Raw genomic sequence first — 14363 nt, forward strand, 5'->3', positions numbered from 1 at the left:
TGATGGGATTGTAATTTTCCCAAAATATTGAATTATTTTTGTAGGGTGAACTAAAAAATAACAATGCTATTATTAATAAATTAAGTATTTTTTAAAATTTATTAAAATATTTTTTAAGTCTAAATTCTGTTAACTGCTCTTTTTCCAACTATACATTAGCTATTAAGTATAAAATATTCTTTTAAATTAGAAAATATTTTAATTTATTTTTTAAAATAGGCACACAAAAATAATTAATACGATCAAATTTAAAAACTAAAAGAAACTCTAGATAAATATACGGGCGTATAGTGACTAGAAAATTATAAATTAAAAATATATTAATAAATTTTTAAAATATAGAGATTAATTTATTAATAATAATAATATAAATTATCTTTTAATACAATTAATAATACAAATTTATAAAACTATGAAAACTTTTTATAAAATTTAATTTTAGGTTTAATTATAAAAAAATTTTCAAATTTTAAAAAATTTATAATTGCATGTTAAACTTTAAAATTATAAATTAAACTCTAAAATTTTAAATTATAATTCATTGTATTCTAAATTTTTATTAACGTAATAAAATAACTTAAAAATAATATGTAAGATGACGTGGCCACCACATATCAAATGGTATAATGGTATAGCAGTTTTATTAATTTCTAACCGTAAAAATAACAGAAAGTTGTGTTTATAATAAGATATTAACTTTAAAGTTTCATTGACAATAAATTTTAGATCAAATACATAATTTATTTCAAAAATTATTTTATCTCTCCATTTTAATTTTATTCTATTTATTTTTTTAATTTTTAATTTTTAAATAATTTAACCTTTATAAAATAAGAGAATATATATATTATCTTTTCAATTTTTAATTATTAAATAATTTAATATTTATAATATAATAAAACGTGAATATTACATATAAAGTATAAAAATTAAATTATTTTATTATTTAAAAGTTGAAAAAATAAATAACACAAAACTAAATTTAAGAAATAAGATGATTTTTCTAAAAAATGTGAAGTATAAATTATATATTTTGTTATAAATTTTATATTCGAAATTAATAAAAGATATAATTTTTTTTATTAACTCCTGAAGAAAAAGATATGTCAGTGTTGGAGATTTGAAATGCTGAAGGCCGGACAAGAGTAGGTCCCTTTGTTTTAAACTGAATTAAATGTTACCCCTCTCTCTCTCTCTCTCTCTCTCTATATATATATATATATATATTCATGACCATCATCATTTCAAGTGATTATTGATTTTTTTTTTTCTCTCTCTCTGCTTAATGATAATGGCAGATCTCCACCACCGAATTAAAACGTTTCTTGAAGCAGAGCAGCCGGCCGCCGGCGACACCTTCTCAGAGCGTGCTGAATGTTTTTTCCGGAGACGTCCTCAGCTTCTTGAACTTCTTCACGACTTGTACAATGCCTACATCACCTTGCTTGACCGTAGCAACCAGAATATGCAAGGCAACAACCACCGGCTGCGATACTCTTCTTCTCTAACATCTTCCGCTTCTAGCTTCCATGAAAAAGCAGAAGAAGCTGACCTTAACGATGGGAAAATCCTGCATCATCATGATGAAACTCAAGGTGGTGTAGAATCATCAGAACCCAAATTTGAAGTTGATGAGATTGTAGCCAATCTGGTAATGAAGAGCGTGGAGGAAGATATATTAGAGCAAGAATGCCAAGAATCTTGGAGAAAAGTAGAGCTTTTAAAGAAGCTACTGGAGGTGTTAGAGTCAGAAAGGATGTATTTACTGAATGAAAATGCGATGTTGGGGTGTAAGATGGCTGCACTGGTAGAAGAGAATAAAGGGCTCTCGTCGGAGGCAATGTTCTTGAAGAGGAAAGCTGCTCAACTTGCAAGGTGTGTGTTGAAGATGAGAGAAGATCACAGGGTTTGGATGCTTAATCGGAAAATCGAGGATCTTCAGAGCCAGATTTATGGGTTGGAGAAGAGGAACAAGGAGTATTACCAGCAGCTGCTCAACCAAGAAAATTTAGAGGATGAGAAAGCAGGTTTGATGGGTTGTTTTAAACTGGAGAGGCTCAGGTTTAAGAAAAGAAGTGAACCTGCTGTCGGGGTAAAAAGTCACGGTGGTGGTGGCGGCGGTCGTAGCGGGTCAAACAGAGTGACTAACTGGTGGTGGTTGTGGGAAAGAGTGGTGAAGGGCATAGCTTCTCCCACTTCATCTTCTTCTGCGACTTGATTTTTCCTCCTTTAAATTTGCATTACATATATTATTATTTTCTGTTTAGTCTTGGATAGATTTGTACTTTCTCGGAAAATGGAAGAAAGTGTAGCTTCTTGGCAAGAGGTATTAAGAAATATGCTATCCACTTAGTAAATTTGAAATTAGCACAACATTTTCATAATTAAGGAATTTAATGAATAGATGTAGTGAATTCAACATCTCAACTCATTTTAAAATTGTCTGTGTATGTTAACTAAATTTTGATATTACAATTTTACATTTTAGGATGAAGAGATTTACTATTAAATATTGAAAAATGTATTATTTAATACATGATGATATTGAAAAGATTAATTAGTTAATTATTATATTTTTAAAAATATATTAAATAATTCATATATTTTTAAAAATTCAATGAAAAGCTTTTTTTATTATTTTTGAAGGATTGTTAAAGTTAAAAAAATTGGCTGAATTAAATTAATTTAAAATTTTAGTTTAATTTTTTATTTATTTTGGTTCGATTTGTTTTTTAATTTTAAAAATTTTAGTTATTTCGATTTGATTTTAATCAGAAAAAAATTAAAAAAATCAACCGAATCGATCAGTAATAATAATATATTATTTTCAATAATATAGAGATATTTGATCATATTAAAGTTAAAATATTTCGATTAAATTTTAAAATATTAAAAATAAGTGTAAAAATAAAAAATTTATTAAAAATAAAAATCGATAAAATCGAATTGAATTGAATCAGACGATTCAGTTTTTAACTAAAATCGATTCAGTTTGATTTTTAAAAATATTTAAATTTCAATTTTCGATTTATTCAGCTTAATTCGATTTTGAACCGAACCGAATGTTCAGATTGTTACTGTTATGGTATATATAGTAACCTTGGTATAATTTTTTTAAGAAAAAAATTGAAATTTATTAAAAATTTAATTTGTTTTTATTTATAAAAAATTATTTATTTAAAATCAATTTAAATATAAATATAATTTAATTGACTCTTTTATATTAAGTAAATTAATAATAAAATTTAAATAAATTTAATTTATTCATATTTTTATTACTTTTAAACTAAATATAAATATTTATTCTTATAAATAACAATCCTTTTATCACATTCATTGAAAAATTATTATTAATATTTATATAACATTTAAAATGTGAATTTTATATAGTTTTTTATTATTAAAAATATAAAAAGATTATTTTTTATGTGACATAACATCTATTCAAATAAGAGGTAAATTATTGCTATTAAGTAGGACGTGACAATAATTGGATATATAAGAAACACAGACCAACACAAAAAAGAGAAGATATGAATACTTTAAATACTCATATCGTTGTCAGAAGACTCGTCCTTCTATATACAGTATGAGTCTCGATATAAAGTTATAGTTATCAGATATAACTTAGCATATCTGCATTACGCCTGTAATTACAGGATTTCAACTTAATGGCTGGCGATGTCCTATATCAAGCAGTAGACTACATTATTATCGGATTATCAGAAAAATATTATATTTATCTCTATCTCTTATAATATAAAGAGAGAAAAACAACAGAAATAAAGGTACGCTATTCTCACACACTAAAGCTCTAAGCAATTTAGTATACCATAACTACTTGCCGAGATATTGACTTGAGCATTAGAGTGGCTGTCGTGGACACTCACCACCACCTCACATTGTCTCCATTGTAGATTCTGACCAATCGCAGTACTGTTCCATTTTGGCCACGTCATCAAACTAATTTCTGCAATATCATTTGATTCTATTGTCAGGAGGATCCCATTGAATCCCCTTTTTTTCATTTGGATCTCGACCGATTTCCTATCATCTTCCTTCACTTTCAAAATGACCGAAAGTTCTAGAGTTGCTATTAATATCACTACCAATGAGAGAGTCATCATTTTCTTTGCTCCAGATAATAGAGAAAACACGCCCCCAGTGATCAATGAAGCAGACGTATTTTCATCGTATCTGTAGTCACGGGATCACCGACCTATTTGCTGGTGATATCCCTTATCAAGCAACCAATTACATCGTTGTCATATTATTAAAAAATATTATATTTATCTTTATCTTACAGTATAAAAGGTGAAGGATCATAGAGACAAATACACGCTATTCTATCACACTAAAATTCTAAATAGTTCATTACGTTCATTTTATTTTTCAGTATACTGACTCAAATATCGAAGTAGCTGTCGTGAATACCTACTACCTCACATTTATCAATTTGATTTAACCAATCACAACACCGCTCTGTTCCAACAAATCATCAATTTAATTTTCGCAACATCACTTATAAATTATATTAATAATTTATTTTATTAATATTTTTAATAAAAAGTAATTTCTATATTATAATAAATATATATTATTAAACGTCAATATAGGGCGATATTTTTTTTTTCAATATATAAGTTGATTCTGAATATAATATAAAGTGACACCAAATATAAATGCTATATACATTTTCACCAAATTAAAAATGTAGCACTTTTATAAAAACCGTAAAAAGTCCAAAATTTTAGCTTTTTTTTTTTAATTTTAACTAAAATTTTTTTATTTATTAATTTTAACCTAATTTAAAACTTTAATGTTAATTTTAATCTACGGTCAAAATTAAAATTAGGATTCCTAATGTGGCGACTGATATCGCATGAATATTAATATCATTAAAGTGAATAAAAATTTTATAATGGAAAAATCTAAACTTTTTCAATTTTATAAATGATAATTTAATTTCAAATTTTTATTTCAAGCATAGCCAGCCGACTAATTTTAACCTAAATTAGTCAAAAATAATTTTTGATTACTTAATATTTTCATTTATTTATTTTAATATATACTAAGTAAACTAAATAAATATAATTTGTCACAACATAATGTATTATTTATATTACTTCAACTCAATTTTAACATAATATCTCTTATTAATTATATTTTCTTTTTTAGTAAAACATATATTAATTATTGGTTGTAATTTCTCCGCATTCTATTAGGAAATATTTAAGTATAAGTATTTCAAATGACATTTAAGTACTGGTTGAAACTCACATAGCGTGAGTATTAACCCTATCAGGTTTTACCTGTTTTTTTTTTTGAAATAGGGGTGGGGGAGTCGAACCTTTGACTTCACAAGGCTACAAGGATGCACTTTCTATCAGGCTAAGCCTCGGAGTGCTGGGTTTTACCTGTTTATTTTTTCATTTTAAGATTTATAGTTTAATCTGTATCAAAATAGTATTTATAGTATTACGCTGTTAATAAAAAAGTGTAATTTTTAGATGTCGTAAAAAATATTGATACGAAACTCATATTACGAGTTACTAATTTAACATACATTGAAAAACAAACTCTAAAATGAAAATGAAGAAAATCATAATTTATTTTTTTTATGATTTTATTTTTTAATTAATAATTATATTTTAATTACTATGTCAATATTTATTGATTTTATTAAAAAGTTACTACTATTTACTAATGGCATGATATGACATATACCATTTTAATACAAATTGAATAATAGATTCTGAAATGAAAATGAATGAAAGAATAATATATGTTTTTTTATACTTTTTTCTTAATAAAAAATATATAACTGCTACTATTTCTTTAGGGAATATTAAAAAAACATGTAAAAATATTAAAGATAATCTTATATACATCTACTTTGATATTTTTCTACTACCACATAAATTAACTTTTGTACAGATATACAGAACATTTCACATTTTTAAAATATTAATTACACAAGCTCACAAAAAATTTTAAGAAAAATAATTAATTTGAGGAAAAGTAAAAATTATCTACAATAATGCTTTAAATAATATAATATTTCTAATTATGAAATATTATATTTATTTCATAAATAATGTTGATAAATACATTTAAAAATATAACATGAGAAATAAAGAAAAAATTTCATAAATTATACTAAATAAAATAAATAAATATATTATTTTTTTATTATATTAAGTAAAAAAATATTAATTTAAAATAATTTAAATTAAAATTAGTCAATCGATTATAATTAAAATAATAATTTAAAATTATACTATAATTAATAAATATATAAAAATTTTGAATTTTTACTATAAAATTTTTAGTCACATCAATAATATTTAACTGTCATATTAGTCGTCTACAATTTTAATTTTGATTATGAGTTAAAATTAACACTAAAAATTTAAATTAAGCTAAAATTAATAAAAAATTGAATAAAATTAAAAGACGCGTTTGATTTATCATTTTCATTTGACTGATCAGCTCCCATACGGATAATTTATATGGTTGGTAACTTCCTTATCAGCCTTTCGATCAATTTTAATTTTAATTTTTTTACTAATTAATTAAATTTTATCTTTTTATATTTATTAATTATAAATTTTCATATTAACATAAATTTTAATACACAATAATAAATTATTTATACTCATAAAATAAATATAAATATTATAAAAATTATTATATTAGTTATATATATATACATAAAATTAAATTTAAAAAATACTACTTAATTCCTATGGAAAAACTCCTTAGTGAAACTCTTAATTTTGAAAAATACATTAAAGTATTTTTAATATTTTAAAAAGTCTATTAATTATTTCTTTCAATAATTTTATCCGTTAAATATTTTATTATTTAATCCTTTTTAAAAAAATTATTAATTAGTCTTTCAAATTACTAAAAATTTTATTAATTAATCTCTTTATATTAAGTATATTTTATTTTTTTTTATAATATTTAATAGATAAAATTAATAAAAAATTAATTACTAGACTTTTTAAAATTTTAAAAATATTTTAATATATTTTTCAAAATAGAGAATTAACTAATAAATTTTTTAAAATATTATAGAAATTAAATAGTAAAATTTTTAAATAAATTTTATTTTATTAATAACCATATTTTTAAATGATATATATATATATAATTATTAATTATATATATTTTAATAATATATAAATAAATTATATTATATATACCCTTATTAGTCATTTTACATATAAACAGTAAAATTTAAATATAGTTTACTAAACATTTGTCTTTATCTTCACCAATAATCTAAAAGTTGTAAATAAAAAGAACCACAATCAAATATTAAGATTAAATGGGATTATTTTGTTTTTTCTTTACTTCAACTACTTTTTAATCTTATGATTAAAAACTAAAGTGACTAAATATTAAAAGATAGGATTAAATGTACTAGATTAAAATTAAAATTAAAATTAAAATTTTCTTTCTCACTTTTTTTTAATTAAAATTGAAATACTAATTTAATAATTAAAGTTTTAAAATTAGGAAGGTGAATTGAAATTTAATAAAGATCAATATTTGGGATTAAATTTGATTAAAAGTGCAAAGTGATAATTCTTTTTTAATTTTTAATTTTTAATTTTTTTAAAAATTTCTTTAGAATTGCCTTCATAAAATATAGTGTTGAGATTTAATCGGATTAAATGCAGCAAAAAAATATTTTTCTTACAGATATGAATAATGTTTAAGCGAATAAAGCAATAAAAGTAAAGAAAATAAATATTTTTTTATTTTTTGCTGTAAAAGGTGAGATTGTTCGTCTCGATTGAATTGTTGTAAATTATAAATCGTCCAAATGTACTATTTTTAATGATATCCATACAAAATACTAATCGAAATACCTTAAAACAATTCTAAGAGTTGAGAAGGAGAAAAGATTTTGAGTATTAACTCTCTCCCTTTTCTTACGAATTTTTGGAGTCTCGAAAGTATGTCATTTAGCTCTCATAAGAGGTTATTTTATATTGAAACCCTAAGGTTTTAGTATAATAATATTTATTTAACTAATTAAATAAATAAATTACAACTATAGCCCATAACTTTAATAAACAAACTATATAAATCATAGACAAATTCAGTTAAATTCCTATTTAATTAATTAGATCAGAATCGTAATTCTTTTAAATTATAATGCATCAACAACCACATTCTCCTTACCTTGCTTGTATTATATGAGAAAAAAATTTCGATTCAATCCACTTACCATGCCGCTTGTTTAACTTACGTTGTCCCTTCAAGTGTTTGAGAGACTGATGATCAGTATGAATCACGAACTCATAGGCAACAAGTAGTATTCCCAAACTTCAAGAGCCCTAATCAATGCATAGAATGCTTTGTTATAGATGGAATAGTTCAAATATGCGCCACCTAACTTCTCACTGAAATATGCTATGGGTCGACCTTCCTGCATAAGAACAACACCAATACCAATCCCAGAAGCATCATATTCGATTTCAAAGGTTTTAGAAAAATCAAGTAACCCTAAAACAGGAGCAGTGATAAGTTTTTCTTTTAATGTATTAAACGCAAATTCCTATTCTTTACCCCTTTTAACCCAACATTCTTTTTAATAATCTCATTTAGAGGTACAGTAATAATGCTAAAATTTCTAACAAATCTCCTATAGAAGCTTGCTAATCCATGAAAGGATCTCATTTCACTAGAATTCTTAGGTATAGGCCATTCTTGGATAGTCTTAATCTTTTCAATATCTACTTCAAATCCACATAAACTAACAATGAATTCTAAGAATATGATATTATCAGTATAAAATGTGCATTTCTTAAGATTAGCATATATTTTATGTTTCTGCAACTTATGTAGAATAAGTTCAACATGTCTAATATGATCATCCAAGTTTCGGCTATAAATCAATATATCATCAAAATACATAACTACAAACTTACCTAGTTAATCATGCAAAATATGGTTCATTAATATCATAAATGTGCTAGGTGTATTAATTAAGACAAAAGGCATCACTAACCATTCATATAAACTATATTTAGTCTTAAAGGTCATTTTTCACTCATCACCTAACTTCATCCTAATTTGATGATAACCACTTTTCAAATCAATTTTGATAAAGAAACAACACTACATAATTCTTCAAGCATATTGTCTAATCTAGGAATAGGATGGCGATACTTTACAATTATTCTATTGATTGCACGACAATCAACACACATGCGCATTGTTCCATCTTTCTTTCGAACCAGCAAAACAGGTACTGCGCATGGACTGAAGCTCTCCCTAATATGTCCCTTAGCCAGCAACTATCAACTTGCCTTTGCAATTCCTTCCTATCCTCAGGATTACTCTAGTAAGCTAGACGGTTTGGAATCTGAGCTCTAGGAACAAAATCGATCTGATATTCTATTTTCCTAATGGGCAACAACCCAGATGGCACCTCCTCAGGAAATATATATGTAAAATCCTACAATAACTTAAGAAAAGAACTTGGCAATTCATTAATAGGGTTGGTCTCAATCATAAAATTGAAACTAAAATACAACATAATCAAAGTTCTCTTCCCTAAATATACTTTCTTCAACTCTCTCTCTTTACAATAGAAGGAAGACTTGCTGAATTTTTCACTCTTCTCACTCAGCTCTCCTTTTACCTCCACACTCACTAATATTTTCTCTTCTGCACATCTCTCATTTTTACCCTTACTCATGTAGTCACTCTCCTTTAGGCCATTCGAAACCTTTTTTTTACTACTGGCCTATTTCCCTCACCTCTCTTATATAATTTAACATATTATTGTAATTTTACATTGATCTACATATACATCTTTAGGAGATAATGGTACAAGTATATATTTTACACCAAGGAACGTAAAAGAAAATCTATTACTATACCCATCATAAATAACACGCCTATAAAATTGACATAGTCTACCTAACAAAATATGATCAGCCTGCATAGGTAGAATATCACAAGTAACCTCATCTACATACTTACCAATAGAAAATGACACTTTACACTACTACCATTCAACCACTGAAATTTGTAAGGATTAGAGTATTTAATAGTTTTTTGTCCTAATTTATTGACTAAAATAGTACTAGCACAATTAACTTGACTATCCAAATCTATTATCATGCAACAGACTTTACTACCTACCAAACAATGAGTGTGAAATATGTTTTCATACTGTTTAAATCCCTCTTCTTTTAAACATTTAAAGTATGCAATATCACTAAGGACTCTCCCTGAACAAGATACTCTTCTATCTCTATATTAAAACAATCTTCTAAAGGTGACATTTTATTAGAATCAGAATTAGTTTCGGAGGCTATCTCATCTCCCTTCACTATCATGGCACGTTTGCTAACACACTCGTTGGCATAATGCCCACGCCTTTTATATTTAAAGCACTGAATATCTCTAGTCCTATTAGATTTAGGGGCTGGTTCATTTTTACTATGAGAGTTAGATATTTTCTTGGAAGGTAATGTATCTTTTTAAGTTGAAGACTTATCAAACCTTTTAGGATCAGCCTTGGTGTTCCATTTGGAACCCTATTTGTTGTTGGAGTTTTGAGCAGCCCTGTTACTCCCCTATCTACTTTAGCCTCTTTGTCTTTCCACCTTAATGGCAATGTTCACCAAGTCTCCAAATCAACATATGGTTAAATCAACCATATCAGCAATTTTCTTGTTTAGACCACTAAAGAAACGAGCCATGGTCTGGTCTTCCTCCTTCACAATGTTTGCTTTAATCATGAGCAACTACATCTCCTTATGATACTCATCAACCGATTTTGATCCCTGGGTCAGTCTTTCCAACTGATGATGGAGATCTCTATGGTAATAAGTAGACACATATTTCTTCCTCAAGATTCACTTCATCTCTTCCCAAGTAGCAATGGGTAACTCTCTATTCCTTCTTCTAGATTTCACAAGCTCATCCCACCATATTAGTGCATAATCTGAAAACTCAAGGATAGCAAGTTTTACCTTTTTATCATCGAAATAGCTTTGACAGTTAAAAACCATCTTCACTTTACGCTCCCACTTTAAATAGGCATCAACATTAGCCTTACCATTGAAGTTTGGAATCTTCATCTTTTTGGAGTTCATATTATTATCTATATGGGGTACACGATCATTGAACCTTCTGGCTCGGAAAGGGGTTGACTGTGCTTCATTTTCTTCTTCATAAATGGATTGTGTGTATCATCATCCCCTTATTAGACTTGCCCTTTGAAGATCTAAAGCTGTTCTCAAGATTATTCATTCTCAAATTTAACTTCTAAAAGCTACCATAAAAGCTTTATATATAACTTTAAGATTAGGCGTAGAGTCATAAGTATCATCATTATTATACCTAGACATTGTACAAAAATTCACAATTCTCTTAACTCACGCCTTTAACTTTCAAGCACTCACTTGGTGTCTCAAAATTGCACTTCAGAAGAAAAACTCAATAAGGCAAGCTTGTATGATTCAGATAATAAGGAAAGCAAAGAATGACCTAACAAGAAAAGATAGAAAATAACACTAGATGCAAACTGACAAAAAATAAACAAATAGATTGATTTAGCACACAAGAGTGAAATTTCGTGTACCAAGTTGAATTAGATGTTCAACAATGTGCAATTTATCAAACTAAGTGTAAGGAACCAACAGACAGAAAAATACCAAATTGACAAACTAAGAATCAACATTGGCGAGACAGATGTGCTTAATATGAAGTTTTTCCTAAGCATGCGATCCTAGGTTAACTGATGTTAATATTTACTCAACAAAAATAGTTCAAAACAAGTAAATAAATTAGACACTTAAAACAACAAGTATTAAGTACAACTATTTTGTAAAAATACTATCCAAATTGGCTCTAAAACTAACCCAAACATATATTTTGAATCCTAAGCTCAGAAATATGTTCAAGGTATATGAAATATGATTTATATCAGTAGGTATCAATATTAAAATGAAATTTCAATAATTGATCCAAATTTGCAAATCTTTTTTTCTTCTTTTGGTATTTTTTTTTATATGGACAAAAGTAAAACCATAGAAATACTATTATAAGAATATTAGAACAAAAGTATACGAATTAGGGCAGAAATCACAAACCAAATCATTAAATATAGTAATTCGGCCTTAACAAAAATTTAGGGTAAAATTCGATTTAAATAGCTACTAAATAATAAATTCGACTCTAATAGGTATCCTAATCGGAAAAGATCATGAAAAATTAAAGAAAACATACCAAATAACCAAAGTGATATGTTCAGCCAATAATGAACACAAAATTGAAAAAACAAAGGCACCAATGATTGTTAAGAAATTATCATTAAACCAAATTTTAATACCAATTGATGCGGAACCCCAACCTATTAGAGACTGAAACGACATACCCTAATAAAAAGAACTTGGTTCAGAAAATAATTCTCCAATTTAAAACACTCTTAATTAATATGCAATTAAGAATACTTATAATTAATTGATTTTAAGAGTAGTAAGAATAAGAACCATACAAGTTAGTATCAAACTTTATTCGTGATGCAATGTCAAAAATTAAGATTTCTCTTAAACTCTCAAAGAAGTATCGCATAAAGCAATTGTATTGAATAATTGATAATTTGTCTACAATATGATAAAAGTGATGTTTTATATACCCTAGGGCAGCGTAGCTCAATTAGGAAAAGAAAATAAGTAAAACCTATACTAACTAAATAACATTACTTCCCACAAAATATAGAAATAATTAAATAACTAAATAGAACAATTAAGCTCTTAAAGAAGTATCGCGTAAAACAATTGTTTTGAATAATTGATCATTTGTCTACAATATGAAAAAAAGTGATGCCTTATATACCCTAGGGCAGCCTAATCCAATTACGAAAAGAAAATAAGTAAAACCTATACTAACTAAATAACATTACTTCCCACAAAACATGAAAATAATTAAATAACTAAATAGAACATGATGACAGCATCATAAAACCCATAATCTTTGCCACTACCTACTACTATGCATAGACTCATGATTTATGTCACTACCCACTTTTGGATAATTACCCATTAATAGATAACTACCCGCTATTGAATTAGTAATGAGAAATCTATTGATGCAAAATACAAAATTTGAATTGTAAATAAGGACACATTCGGCATAATTGACTTGGAATGACCAAATTGTTCTTCAACTTCAAAATGAACTTGTAAAGTTTCAACATATCCCTTCATAATCCTTAAAGTGCTTCCTTCAACTTCTCGGATCTCAACCTTATAATTGATCGTTGAGGCAATGCTAGCTCATCATTTTTAGTGTTGTTGGTTGTACTTACATCAGTTACGATGATACATTTTATTCGATAGTCAAAATTACCTCATTTGTTTTCTCATCTTTCTTGCTACAATATATTATGACCAAATTCATACTTGCACACTTGTACTTTAATATTGTTTCTATTAGATATCTCATCTTTTATCATGACTTAATAAACACCTAACCTTTAAAAAATATTATTTTATATACCTAATTTTTTTAAAAAAATTATTTTTAAACACAACCTTAAAACCATGAATTTGAAAATTTACTTTTAAACTCAACTTTAAAACTATAAATTTAATCATGAATTTGAAAAAATTACTTTTAAATACAATTTTAAAATCATGAATTTGATTAAGTTGTGTTTAAAGTTAATATTTTTTTAAAGTTAAGATATTTAGTAGGTCACAATTACGATTGAGGTGTGCAAAAGTAATAAAGTATAGAAGAGCAAGTATATATTCAGCCATACGTTATTGTATTCTTCATTAATTGGATATTAAGGATGACTTTCAATACATAGAGCTTAATGGAGAGGTTTACATGGAGCGACCATTAAGATTTATTGCTCATAGTAAATCTAGTTTTGGTATGCATTTATAATTGACATTATATGGTTTAAAGCGATCTCTGAGCATGGCTTAAACAGTTCAATACTATGATCTAGTAATTCATAATTTCTCAAAGATGATGTAAGCCATTCAATATTCTTTTATCATAGTGGTCATGATAAATATATTTATCTACCAGTCTAATTGGTAAATCCTAACTAATTGAATTTCTCAACTCAAGCAGTTTTTATCCCGCTACTTTCATACTAAAGATATGGGAAAATTGAAATACTCTCTGGGAATTGAGGTAACACAATCTAAAATAGATTGCATAAAAAAACTATGCTTCAGATATACTGAGGAAACATGTATGTTAAATCGCAAAACTGCTGATACTTTTACGGATCCAAAATTAATACTTTTACCCATACAAGGAGAGCTATAAAAAAATTGTGGTGGTATCAAAGATTTGTTGGTAGATAA

At 26.3% G+C, this 14363-nt stretch overlaps 1 protein-coding gene across 1 annotated transcript; it reads left to right on the plus strand.

Moving 5' to 3' along the window:
• Positions 1-1241: 1241 nt before the first annotated feature.
• LOC110609853 (kinase-interacting family protein) lies at positions 1242-2363 on the plus strand. Its single transcript, XM_021749679.2, has one exon. The coding sequence runs from the start codon at positions 1286-1288 to the stop codon at positions 2216-2218; it is 933 nt and encodes a 310-aa protein (XP_021605371.1). The 5' UTR covers positions 1242-1285; the 3' UTR covers positions 2219-2363.
• Positions 2364-14363: the final 12000 nt, after the last annotated feature.

The sequence above is a fragment of the Manihot esculenta genome, chromosome 2 (genome assembly GCF_001659605.2).
Source record: "Manihot esculenta cultivar AM560-2 chromosome 2, M.esculenta_v8, whole genome shotgun sequence".
NCBI classification, from domain to species: domain Eukaryota; kingdom Viridiplantae; phylum Streptophyta; class Magnoliopsida; order Malpighiales; family Euphorbiaceae; genus Manihot; species Manihot esculenta.